The sequence below is a fragment of the Nanorana parkeri genome, unplaced genomic scaffold (genome assembly GCF_000935625.1).
Source record: "Nanorana parkeri isolate BGI_ZX_2015 unplaced genomic scaffold, ASM93562v1 scaffold270, whole genome shotgun sequence".
Taxonomy (NCBI): Eukaryota; Metazoa; Chordata; class Amphibia; order Anura; family Dicroglossidae; genus Nanorana; species Nanorana parkeri.
In genome coordinates this window covers 248,508-262,116 of record NW_017306538.1, presented here as the reverse complement: position 1 = coordinate 262,116, position 13,609 = coordinate 248,508, and the positions used below count along the sequence as shown (strand labels likewise).

Here is a 13,609-nt window from a genome sequence, read left to right as displayed (position 1 = left end):
TCCCTGCAGAGAGAGGTGACTGTGAGTCACCTCTCCCCACAGGGATTTCCCCCCTACGTTTCTCCAGCGCTGATGGAGGAACGGACAGGGGAGAGGGTGGGCACAGCTGGCTCTGCCTCTAGAGAGGCAGAGCCAGCTGTCAATCAGCCAGCGTGGTGGATCTCGACAGTAAATAAACTGAGTTTTGGGTCACCAGAGGACATTAGTATATATCCTCCTGTGATCCTGAAGAGAACTATGGGAAAAAGGTTGCCCCATAGTTCGCCTTTAACTAATACAATTCATTGGGAGAATAAAATGGAGTCCCATGTTTGAATAGCCAAAGCAGAAATTTAAAGCTGAACTCCGGGATAAGCAAATATCATCTGAATACAAGAGGCGTGTATTTTCCTACTTGAATCTTGGTGAACTTTGTGCATTTCTTCCATATCTGAGCAATAATTCAGCATGAAACTTTGCCCCTGTGCAGGAGCTTCCTGTAATAAAGACCGGTCACTGCTGCTCTCTCACCTTGTGCAAGGTGACTGGTCTTGTATCCGCCCCCTCCTGTAGTTTTCTGCAGGCAACCTTTAGTGGGCAGGTCGGATAGGCACCTCCTACAGCACTGCTCTCCGCATATGCTATGTACGGTACAGTGAAGATGTCACAAGGTAATAACTATGTTTGCAAAGGTATTTGGTGTACACAAAGTGGATTTAGATCTCTCATGGTTATTGAGGTTTATTTGTATTTACATTTTTGTGCCTGGAGTTCATCTTTAAATAACTCATGGGATTTAGACCAGTGAGTAAACATTATAATTCAGCAATGGACAAAGTAATGACCTTACCCGTGTAGATAACCTAAGATCACTCTCAAAATATTCATAAGCATTATGCGAGTTAAATAGAACTTCATTGTAATACCCAGATCATACTCCATACTCGGATGCCTAAAAACAGAACGTCATACCAGATAGTACAAAATCAGTTTATATTTTTCTCTTGCGTTTCTGTACAAAATGTAACACAACATGGGGAATTTACAAGGATCTGAAAGGTTGTTTTAAGTAATTACAATACTATATGCCTAAAAGTCGCTTAGCATCTTCACTCTGCGCCATAAGAGCCTCGCTGGCATACTTCTGCAGGAGTTCCATTTTCTTTCGTCGGATCAAAGCTTCTTCAATCTGTACAGAACAAACAAAAGCGTTTTTATGTGAGAAAGACTCAAATGAAATCTAGGAGGATTAAATAAGGACTGTTACAAAGATTGAAAAGGTTGAACAAAATGGCACAAGTTCCTCCAGGTTGACCAATAGAAAAAAATGAGTGAATAAATAAATAGAAAACTTCTACATACAGAACCCTATACCTACATTTGATCCAGAAGGAGGGGGGAAAAAACCCTTGTACAGCATTGTCCAATTTGCACCAACAGGGGAACAAAATCCTTCCTGGTCCCCTAAAGCAATTGGATTTCCCTAGATCAACAACCTCTGGTGTTATTTATAAATGTTAATGGTCAGTTATATTTCATGAGTTTAAGAACGCATCCAGCTTTTTTTTCTTTTTTTCTTAGTTAGCTAGAACAAGTTTCGGAGGAAGCCTGTTCCATTTTTACAGCTCTTATTGGGAAGAAGACTTTTCTGTGGAGGTCAATCCTTTTTTCCTCCAGAGGCAAAGGGCTCATTTACTGAAGGCATAGAGGCTGTTTACTTTGAATTTTCCTTCAGCTTAGAGAATGAGGTGAAAATTCCCATTGCAATTGACTACTTTACAACACACAGGGATCATGGGGAACAAAAGTAGACACCCTGCAGAAGGAAGGACAGTGTCAGCATGAATTCTGAGATGATTTGAGGATCTACAGCTGAGTGATACACAAATGAGGTCCAGTATTGCTGATAGTTAAGGTACCTGAATATATTTTTAAGATTTAAACTGAATTTAGTGTCACTTTAAAACTGGCCTCACTAGCTATACACACAGTCTATCATATCATTACGTCTTATTTCAGTAGATACCTATGCACACGATTGAAATTTTCTCCATGATAAGTTATAGCTGTCTGTAATAAGCTAAGATATCTTGGAAATTACGTGAATCTTTTGTATGTAACCAAATTATGAATGAAACTTTTGAAAATAAAGAAAATGTTATTCATAAAAAAAAAAAACTGGCCTCACTCAAATATTTGTTTTTTTAGTCCTGTGCCTGACTCTGTACAAAGTTGTATAAGCATTACACAGTCACTCACTTTTTTTTTTTGTAACTACAGAATTAAATAAAACATTGACGTCTCTAAAACCAAAAATAAAAACTGTTCTACTGTAAAGTCATAATTCAAAATAGTGATTTTGCTAATAAAAAGCAATTCTAAATAGGCCAGCATAAATCTGTACCTTTCTGTTATCCTTCCCCATCTCTGCTCATCTTCTATGAAGGCTAACATTTTGGTTATATCACCAGGAATTATTAGAGGTCAGCCAAGTCTAGTTAAATGTATAAATAGCTAACTGGTGTTGAAACTGGCCAATATACCAGCTCAAACAAAACAATTATTTATCTGTGTTGTCTATTTTGTAATACATCTAGTTAAAATAGACAAGCACACATTTGACTCGTGCGCACTGACTTGAGCATTTATGATTGTGGTAGTGAAAGGTTTCTCTTGTGAAAATGGAGAAATTATTCTAATTGAGAGTTAATCAACATTATTTAGTTAAAGAGGGCCTACTGTTAATTTATATATTTCTCATGACTCGATAGAGCACATGTCAGAATGCTCACAGTGCTCCTATTAGGCAGAGGCCATGTGATCCTTGCCTAGACTTTAGGTCACATGAGAGAGCTTGAGAGCAGCATATTTATTTTTTCTAACGTAGGAAATCTTACAATAGACGAGCAGTGACCCAATTATTGTGCATACTTTTATTTTCATTTAAAAGACTAGTGTGATCTGTATTTAAAGTAACACTATACTCAGGAGTTAAACCTTAAAAATGCATTCAAGTACCTTAACTAGTAACAAAAATGTATCTTATTTGTGTATCACTCGGCTGTAGATCCTCAAATCATCTCTGAATTTGTGCTGACACCGTCCTTTCTTGTGGAAGGTGGTTACTTTTCTTCCCCATGGTCCCGGTCTGTGTTGTAATGTAGCCATCACGCCAAGCTTGTATATGTATATACAATAACGTTTTGTTAAAAACATAAAATGTGCTTACAGGGTTATTCACAAAAGGGTGAAGAGTTTGGAGAAGATAGGAATCGTGATCAATCTAGGCCAAAGTAGCTGATTTGGAAAAAAGTCTCCAATTCAGCTCACTTTCAGTTCAGCTATGTAGTCCTAGATTGTTCACTTCTCCAGTCTCCTCCAAACTCTTCACCCTTTTCTGAATAATCCTGTTAGATTTCCGAGTGAAAATGATGTTTTGAGTTCTCTCCAACCATAGCTAAGCATTTGTTAACCAGTCCCAGCCACAGGGATGGATTGGTATTTCAGTAGAGCTGCTGACTAACCAATCCCTTAAGCCCATACAGCATAGGCTATACAATCACTGCAATGGCACTGGTCATATGACCTACAGCAAAAGGGAACCCAGAACCTGTTTGGCTTAGGAAATGTAGACAGATGTAATTATCCAATAAATGTTTACCAAAGCACTAGTGTTACTGCAGCATTCACTTTGTGGCATCCATTCATAATAAAGGGTAGTCAGATATTCAGATATGATGCAACTACTCTCAAAGTATATATCCCAACCAACCTATCCATAAACACAAACAGTCGCATAATGCCTACAGTGTAGAGAGGTGAGGAATGCTGTAAAAACCTTCACTTCAGCGTCAGCTTATCATCAGTAACAAAATAGAATAACCTGTCACCAGCACTTTCTATAGAAACTATGACACCATTAACACTGGTAGATCTGTTTGACTGTTAAAAGCTAGTTGAAATTTGTTTGAAATTATGAAATGTATAACCAGCATTAGGGCTTCTGTGCACAGGTGTTGCTGTCAAACGCAGGCTTCTCCATTTAAACACATCAGCTCCAAGAAATGTGTTCAAACACAAAAGGCTGCATTTGACAGGATTTACCTACAATGCTGATGCAACATTTATAGGACATGCTACCTTCAGAGAAATGCAAAACCAAGCAGTTAAATTGCAGCCTCGAAACTATCAAGTACCTCTGAGGTATATGGGAACCTGCAGACCTGTGTTTGATGTGTAACATTTCAAAATGCACATCAAATGCATGTACACAAGGCCTGCGTACACAAGCCCTAGGTCTGCCTTAACAATCAAATATGACATTCAACCTATCAATTCTGAAATACTTGCCAAGAGAAATAATTACTGTAACAAACATTTACACAGCAAAATATTAGCTTCCAAAGTGATGCAATAAAGCATAACAATTGCATATTGCTATGAAGCCAGACAGAAGGGTGCCGAGAGGGCCACCCACTGAATGAAATTCTTGATGAACCGACTAAAATACGTACAGTGTAGGCCCAGCTTTAGGTATATAGATGTAGTATAAATAGAAGACTAGCAACGTCAGACATTGCGTTAAGGTGTTCAAAGGCATAACATATTTTGTCTAATATCTGTGTTTCCGGCACAACTGTAGCAGGACATTTTAGGATCATTGGGCTACCATCACCCCTGAAGGTTAGTGGTTAGGCTAGAAGCTTTCAGAAGATATCCTACTTCTGAGCCCAACTCAGACAGCTGTAACATAAAAACAAGTATGTGTATAAGTCTCAAGAGGAGAACATAGTATCTGTTGAGCATCTTATGACCTATTTCCTGACCATCACCTTATATCTATGGTTCGATTTTCAATTAGAATGTATCGCATTTCCCACAACAATTTGTATCATTTTTTTGGTATCTTTGAATGGTCAGTTTACCCAATAAGTCAGTGCTAGTGTTCCGGTAACACATTGGAGGGTAAAACAGTCCACCAGCATCCATCCTTTATAACTGACAATAAAGGCCACTATTGCTGATCTTCTTCTGAAAATGATAGCAGTCTAGCTATTGCTTGATTCAGCACTTCTCAGTACTTTTGGAGTCAAAAGCTAGAATATATATATATGCAACAAGTGGACTTGTGGCATGTTAGTGCTAGGTCAATGACTCAAAGAGTATTGAAGTTAAAGGGTCACCTCGACACTGTGACAACTCACAATTTCAGGAGGTGGTCAGCAATGTCAGCCTATTTATTTCTCTCAGAACAGGAACTCTGGAGTGAGATCTGCATTTAGAGTCACATCTTCACCCATCCTCTGAAGCCATTACAATGGAAATGTACCATTCATTCATGTTACATTATACAGCACTGAGACTCCTTCTGCAGGTGTTAAGTGTTTGTGTACATAGAACAGTAACTATGGCTAGAAATATCATTACTGGAGTCTTCCACGATGCATAAGAAATAAGTTCATGAGTCTGCTCGTCCAAATGATCTACTGATTTAGGTGAAATTACCATGTATGATAAACACACTATATAGGTACAATGAAACATGCTTATTGTTTCAATACATCTTACCTCTTTTTGAGTTGGTACTGGAACATGAGCAATAAACTGCTGTCCTTCATCCCGTTCATTTTCAGGGTCACTGTCTTCTCCAGACTTAAAAAAATAACATAGCACAATGATCACCTCAGTATACAGTAAATACATCAAGCATGTCATTTAAAAGTACTATTCTAGAATCCCTTCATCTTGGCCCCACAGCATAAGTTGGATTTCCATCACTAAAAGCTTCCATTACATAAAGAGCAATTGTGCTGTGAAGTCAGGTCAATGCACAACAATAATTTGTAATAAGGTTCAGTACCATACTAAATAAGCACAAACATCTCCTTACTAATATCCTGTACCAAAGATAGTCTGAGGAGCTTTCAGTAGATTTAATGCAGGTTCAGAAGTGACCGAATCATGCGGCTTTACATTAACGTCTTCAGTCTCCAATTTAGTTTAGACCGTCAGAGCTAAAACCCGGACGGATTTCCAACCAACAACAATATTATCATGGTTCATATAGTGTTAACATCTCCTGTGGCACTGTACAAAATGACAGATGTAACGCTTATAAATGTTCCAAAGACTAGCACCTAGTTGTTTAGCAAATTAGTGAAAATCAATAGGAGAACGGGCCGTGCTAGAATGAGCTTACAGCATAGAGGAATAAGATGCCGAAACAAGACATGAGTGAGTCAACTGTTTATGAGGGGACAGTGTGTCTCCTATCAAACAAGGAAGTAATGACAGACCAGTGACGGAAGAGAAATATTTAGCCCTGATTGCACAATTGCCTGAGGATGTGGATTTTCAGGTTAAGTTTGGATTTTTAAGGGTTGGAGAGTGCTGAACAGCACATGGGAAGTCAAGGAGGCAAATGAAAAGTCCAGGGTTTGGGAATATAAATAAAGAGGAGGTCTAATGTGACAGCAGCTTGTTTGTTGGCAGACCACAGTGGACAGAAGTATAATAGATTCATCAGGATTTTATGAGGGAGGGCACTAGCATTTCAGCTGTATTATATATAGGAAAGGGACAGATGAGGGATATGATGGGCAACCAGCCCACAATTTTTCCAACAATCCTCAAGTCGGTTGATACCAGAAGACAATATAATACAGCTGTACTCAAGGGAACTAGTGAACTGGATGTTTTGGACTGAATAGAACTCACATCCTCAAGATCAGTAATGTGCAGGGGGGCATGGTGGGGACCCAGTTCACCTGAGCTTGCCCAAGCCTGGACAAAACTGCGACTTACACATCCCCCCTGCCAAAACAGTTTCAGCATTGGCATTCTCCACTGTTACATGCCACAAATGGGTAGGGTATAACCCTACCGCAACTGATTTGGCCTGGGAGGGTGTCTGTCACGGTTTTAAAGTGGCCATACACCTTACGATTATCGGACAAAACTTTTCGTCCGATGATCGAACCGGCGTACGATTGCCGTACAGCGGCCCCATCCTGCCCCGATTATCGCAAGGTTCAATTAGCTGTAATTAAAGAAAAGCACCGGGGCGAATTGCGGTAATCAACCACACGTATTTTCGTTTGCGCATGAGCAGTGTAGATCGTACGATTTTTGACGTACGGAAACACCACTTGCGAAAATCGTACGATCGACCAAAGCTTTCAAACCTGCTTGAAAGTCAAAAGTTGTACGATTGTACAGTATTTGCAGTTGTACATTGCCCATGAACCTTGCGATTATCGGACGAAAACGCAATCTTATACGATAATCGTACGATAATCGTAAGGTGTATGGGCACCTTTATGTGGGCTTGGGTGAACTCAGGCACCTGCACATCAGAACTCATGATTAGGGTTGGTGTGCTCTCCATTATTCCTCCACAAAATGCATAAATGCGGACGAATAGTGGATCCCGATGTTCACATTTAGAGCACAATCTTTTTAGAACAAACAAAAGCAAACAGCAGCAAACATAGTTTCCCCACGTAACATACACACAGGAAGGTTCATAAAACATTAACGTTGATTCATTATTCACATGAAGCAGACCACATTCACATTCAGCAAATCCAGTTGATTTTGGTTTGCTACCCATAGCCCATAGTTAGAATGACTGAAAACCTTTAAAGACACATTATATATACTCACACACAAAACAACAGAGACTTGGCTACATATCTGACATGAAAATCTGTTTCTGGCCACAGAAAAACACAACTGGACATAAAAGGCAAACATTGCTTAAGTACTACAGATATCAACAAACATTGAGCAACAAAAGCATTCAGCATTCTGATGATCAATGTGTCCATTAGTCTTTTTACATTTTGTTCTATCCAACTCACATGATCTGTACCACAACCTTCCCTTGTCATGTGAACCTTTATCATGCGTACAACACGTGGACCACCCATCCACTCAAATGACAATGCTCCAGTGGTAAGCCAAAACTGCCCACCCGCCACCCTTGAGCCGACTGGTATCATTCTGATTAGATTCAATATTGCAAAATATAATGTAAACACTCTAAGCACATTATGGGACATGACTGACAAATGGGCAAGTAACAAAACACAAAAGAAAAGAAACCATAGGCTGGATTCGCACCTAAGCGACACCTATTCAGTGCGGTTTACGAGTGTCTTTCTTTGAGCATTTTTTTGCGTGTTTTACGCGCATGTTAAGTTGCGCGTTTCTGTGAGCAGATTTTGGCAGATTCATGTTAATGAGCAAAACGCGCGCAATACTAGCGCAAATAATCGCAACACATGTTTTTCAAGTGTTTTCTATTGAGTCTTTGGGAGAAAACATGCTGAAATCAGCCCCAAAGTAGCTCATGTAGTGGTTCCTGCGAAAGGTGTATTCTGCTTGCGACAAAAAACTGACATGTGTACTGGGGTCATAGACATGAATAGGATTCCAAGTGTTGAGCTGTTTGTCACACTGATTTACGCGCAACAAACAGCTTAGGTGTAAAGGGGGCCTTATAGATAGGCAGATGTCTACATCCTCATACCACATATGGAACCTGCCGCAATCCTTGCACTGACAGCACTGAATGCGTGATAATTCTAACCCTTCATTCTTAGCAGAACAGATACGGACTGGGTACTACTCACCGATTTTGCAGCAGATTAGAGGTGCAACATGCTTGAAATTCTCCCTGTGCCGTAGCATCTCCCACTACCCGAGACGCTACTTGCTGACCTCCTGTGCATTTGTAACAGCCCAATACATGCAAGCAATGCTCAGATTAACAGCATCACTTGCTGTGCAATGCAGGTAGATGATAGCTGGTGGAAGGGACCATCTGGGTGCTGTACATAGCTTCCTGACAACATCCTAGCACCCTTCCTCAGTATTTCGCTCTTAGAAGACAAACGCACACATGTAAAGCTGAGCCTCCATGACTGAAAGAACTAAAATCCAATAAATGAAAGGGGCAGCCCAGAGCCTGTCAGGCAGGAGAGGAAAGAGCTAGATGATACTAGTTATTCTCCTGCCAGTAAAAGAGGTGGGCTCTATCTGATTTGCTGCAGCATCTAAAGCACACGGTGAGAAGCTCGCAGTATGCAGTGAAATCAGAGTAAGCATATTCAGTACAGAAGATGAGCCGGTACTGTGCAAGACTGAAGGGCAGGAATTCAACTTTAGGTTACATTATCATTAAGTTACATCTTCAGCATCAGACACTTCTGGGTGCCTCAGATGCCTACATCACCCCCTCCCTACATACTGTGTCACTAGTGAGGCCCTGCAGGTATGAAGGGATACACTAGTGACACATCGGTCAGAGAAGGGGAAGGTCAGTGCACAACAGGAAAAAGCAGGCATCTGCCACACCCTGAAGTGTTGGATAATGAAGATTCCAGCACAGGCTGTAGCTCTGCAAGAGACCAAAGATCATCTGAAAGACAATTATTACTGATAAGTACTATACATGAAGTTTAAAAGGCTGTATCTGTTTGCAACATGTTCTTTTAGCAACAGTAGTCACAAGTCTGGGCATTATAAATGAAGCATATGGGTGAGGGGGGCACAAGCAGAGAGTACCTTCAGTAAAAACCACATGTAAAAATGATCAGTAGGTGCAGAGTTGTTAACCCAAAGGCCTTTTTTTCATTTTTTGTTTACATGTTATAATCCCCATTTTAGGCCTAAAAATTACTTAAAACCCCCAAACATGATTTTTCTGAAAGCCAAGACCCTGTAGAATGAAATGGTGGCAGTTGTAAATTTTTATGTTGCACTACATTAGCGCAACTTATTATCAAACCCAAAAATTTTGTGTAAAATGCACCCAAGTTAAATTTAGTGCCCCAAAACACTATATAAAACCATTTTGTTTTGTAAACTATAAAAGATAAGGTTACAACGAGTAAATACACTAGTGACACAGCGGCCAGAGAAGGGGAGGGTCAGCACACAACAGGAACAAGCAGACATCTGCCACACCCCGAAGTGTTGGATAATGTGTGCGTCCGTGAAACTGCGACAGAATTCAGTACCCCAAAAAGTCCATAGACAACGCTTTAAAAGCCCCTATCTGGGGGGCTTTGCAAGTACTCAGTGTCTGCCAAACACTGATGGTGAGATCACAAACGAGGCAATGCAAACATTCTAAGTTTTCTGTTTTTACTAGACAGAACAGACATTGGCATTTCAAAGCATTAGAAAAGTTTCAATAATGCAAAGCATATGCCTGTTCTTAAAGTGATATTAAAAGGTATGTTTTTTTAATCATAACTAGAAGGCCCACCTTTGCATAAAAGGTATGTTCCTTTTCTTCAAAAAGGTTTCTCTTCCTCGTTTTCTACTGGGTCCCCGCAGTGCCCACACCCCGACCCCTGCACGGGAACATGCCTGCGTCAGCTAAGCGGCTGCTGTGGAGGCACACGTGCATGAGTGTTCTCAGCCGTTCCCACAGTGAGTGAAAATCACTCACCTCACAGTTCTCCTTTAAGGTAAAAAAAACTCCCTGCCTTTAATGCCTATGAGAGTGAGCCCGCATATCTTTAAAAGACTATACGAGCAGCTTGAGAGGTGGGAGTAGGGTGGGAGAATCACTACATGTATCCTAACTTTCTGCCTATATCTGAATCTTCTAATCTTTTTGACATATAGTTTTAAGGGGTGATAATCTCTACTTATTCCATTTTCAGCAAAAATACAGTGTGGATTGCCACGTCTTCTAACAGGTTCTCTTGAAGTGTAAATGCACCCAAATCTAACTTCTAACTTTCAACAGGTGGAAAGCTGCACCAACCTTTGACCATGGCAATGCTTTAGAAACACCAATGATGACATTATTGTTACGTCCACTGTGGAATTTCAATCCCTGACTTCAGCAAGGAAAGTCTTTCTCATCCTACTCAATTTTTCAAAAAATTAAAATAAATGAAAAATCAAACAGGCTACATTAAGCCCCTTCATACTGGCCACGCTAGGTAGGCGCACACACTTACAACCCCATAATTTGGAGTCTCTGAGAGCTAAAGTCAGTGCACGATTCAACCCAGCAGCATTAGTTGTGGACTAATCCTTTTTAGCCCTCAGCTCATAAATGAGTACAACTGCCAGCGTATTAAAAACAGCATGCCCTCAATCATGTGTTGCTAGTTTTACTAATTCCACAACTTCCTGAGTTCCTCTCCCTTTTCAGTTTAATTGATAATTGGCCTCAAATGACCTCTCTCCCCTCTTCAGTAAAGATCATTTATCTAAAAAAAAAAAGATTGTGGATTCTTTGTGCTCTCAGGAACACTATGAACACAATATAATTTCTTTAAAGTAACACTAAACTCAGGAGCTACATCTTAAAAATGCATTCACGCACCTTAACGATTAACAAAAATGTATCTTGTGTACAGGTGCCCATACACTGCACGATTCTCGTACAAGAATCGCGGGAAATCCCACGATCGTACGAGAATCGTGCAGTGTATGGAAGGCGTGCGACCATTTCTACTGTACGGATGCACGTCTTCCGTCGAACAAGCAGCCTGGAAAACCCGCCGGGAATCGTACGATTCTCGTCGAGTTAGTAGCCTGCTTGTTCGACAACTGCCGAACGGGCCGGTGTGCGCACGCGCACACTGCCAGTTTGCAGTCATCGGAAGCCTGCCTCTCATTGCAGTCATCACAAGCACGTCCCTCAGGGGGGTGGGCTTGCAATGATCGCAAGTACGATCTGCCTGTCCAAGATGGGCAGATCGTACGTTTTTTTAAGTACTTTACAACCCTCGCAAGACAAAGGTCTTGCGAGGGTTGTAAAGTGTATGGGCACCTTAAACACTCAGCTGTAGATCCTCAAATCATCTCTGAATTCATGCCGACACTGTCCTTCCTTCTGGAGGGTGGCTACTTTTGTACCCCATGGTCCCTGTGTCTGTTGTAAAGTAGCCACCAATCCAAGCTCATTCCTGTGATGGACTATAACTTCAATACAAATTAAATAAACATGAGATTGTAGTCTATCACAGGAGCGAGCTTGGAGCGGTGTCTACTTTACAACACACACACAGCGACCATGGGGAACAAAATTAGCCACCCTCCAGAAGGAAGAACAGTGTCGGCACCAATTCAGAGACGATTTGAAGATCTACAGTTGAGTTATAAACAAATAAGCTGCATTTTTGCTAATAAGGTACTTGAATGAATTTCTAAGATTTAAACCTGAGTTTAGTATCACTTGAAGCAATGTAAGAATGTTGCGACATAATCACTTTAGTAAAAATTATGAAAGCAATAATGTCATACTAGTGAAGAGGAGGACAACCTTCAGACAAAGAACTGTACGAGTGAGATTTAAAAACCCAATCCTAAAATTTCAGAAGGTTACCCCTAGAATTTCAGAAGGTTACCCCTAACCTACCATCAACTGGTGAAAAAAAAATATTTTCATAAAATATTTCACTTAACTGATCTAGGAAAGTATTTTTACCTCATCAGCTGCCACTGCATAGATGTTAACTTCCTCCTCTTCTTCATGCTTTTCGCCAGATTCAAGGCGTGCTTCCTTCTCTGCTTTCCATTTCTCTATAGCCTCTGCAATGGCTGATAAAAAAGAAAGATGATTATGAGCAACGTTACATTTATGGTACAAACAATATGTACTACATAGATCACAGCAGTTTTCTTAAGAGCTTACTTAATGCCAGCCTGCACATTAACATGAGCTGTTTTAGCTTTCGGGCTGGTGATCACTGTGTACGGATGTAGGGGGTAGAGCGAGAGCGTTGCATTTACTTTTTTTTTTAACTTTATTGGAATGTCACAAAATAAAATTTCACTAATTTCTATACTTTGCAGCTTCATTGCGGCGCAGTGACTTCAGATGATATGCATGTCTGCATTTTCCTGCAACCAACATCAAGGCAGCGCAGTGGTGTGAACAGGGCACATAGAAAATAACTGTTTAGTGTGTGCCCTGGTATTGGGCCTGAGTTGATGTGTGCAGATCATTGCAGCTTAACTGTACTGGTGTCCTGACACTTACAACTAACTAGGTTGATATTTTTTTATCCCCAACAGCTATAAAATGTTGCTATTGGTACTGCTATTTCCACAATGCAGCATGAATGAAAAATCCACATTAAAAATCAAAAATGTGAATGAAGTATCTCCATTTGTTATTTCACTGGGGGACAGGCCTTAAACAAGAATGAAATAACCAAGCTTAGGTTTAAATCTTGAATGGTCTTAACCTGCTTGACAAGCTGCTAGAGTACTTGCCAGGTAAATTATTCAAATGATTGTAATTCTACAGTAGCATTAATGTACAATGACACCCAGCATTAAAACTGGGCAATATAATAAACATGATGTAGTTTCATATGAGTCAGCTGACGCATAGATTTACATTGTGAGAAGGTGAAGTATAGTGCAACCCTTGTGTAGCCCTGCAAAAAAAGAAGTAGAGCCTGAATGTGTAAAGCGCAACTATGACTGATCCATGAATACAAGTAATGACAAACTGTGTGCAAAAACAATGTCTGTTAAAACTACAACACATCCTAATAATCATCAAGTTATCTTGATAATGATATTCATATCTTGATATTTATTATCTGCATCAAGCTAATAATAATTTTTTTTAAATTATACATACATA

General features: G+C 40.1%; 1 protein-coding gene across 1 annotated transcript in view; it reads right to left on the bottom strand.

Moving 5' to 3' along the window:
- Positions 1-937: 937 nt before the first annotated feature.
- The window catches only part of ISY1 (ISY1 splicing factor homolog), a 40,150-nt gene continuing 27,478 nt past the window's right edge, over positions 938-13,609 (bottom strand). The window contains exons 9-11 of the mRNA XM_018557178.1: positions 12,440-12,552; positions 5,548-5,631; positions 938-1,168 (exon numbers count right to left, since the gene is read on the bottom strand). Of these exons, the coding sequence (XP_018412680.1) occupies positions 1,061-1,168; positions 5,548-5,631; positions 12,440-12,552 (305 nt within the window). The 3' untranslated portion in view covers positions 938-1,060. The remainder of the gene's footprint in view (positions 1,169-5,547; positions 5,632-12,439; positions 12,553-13,609) is intronic.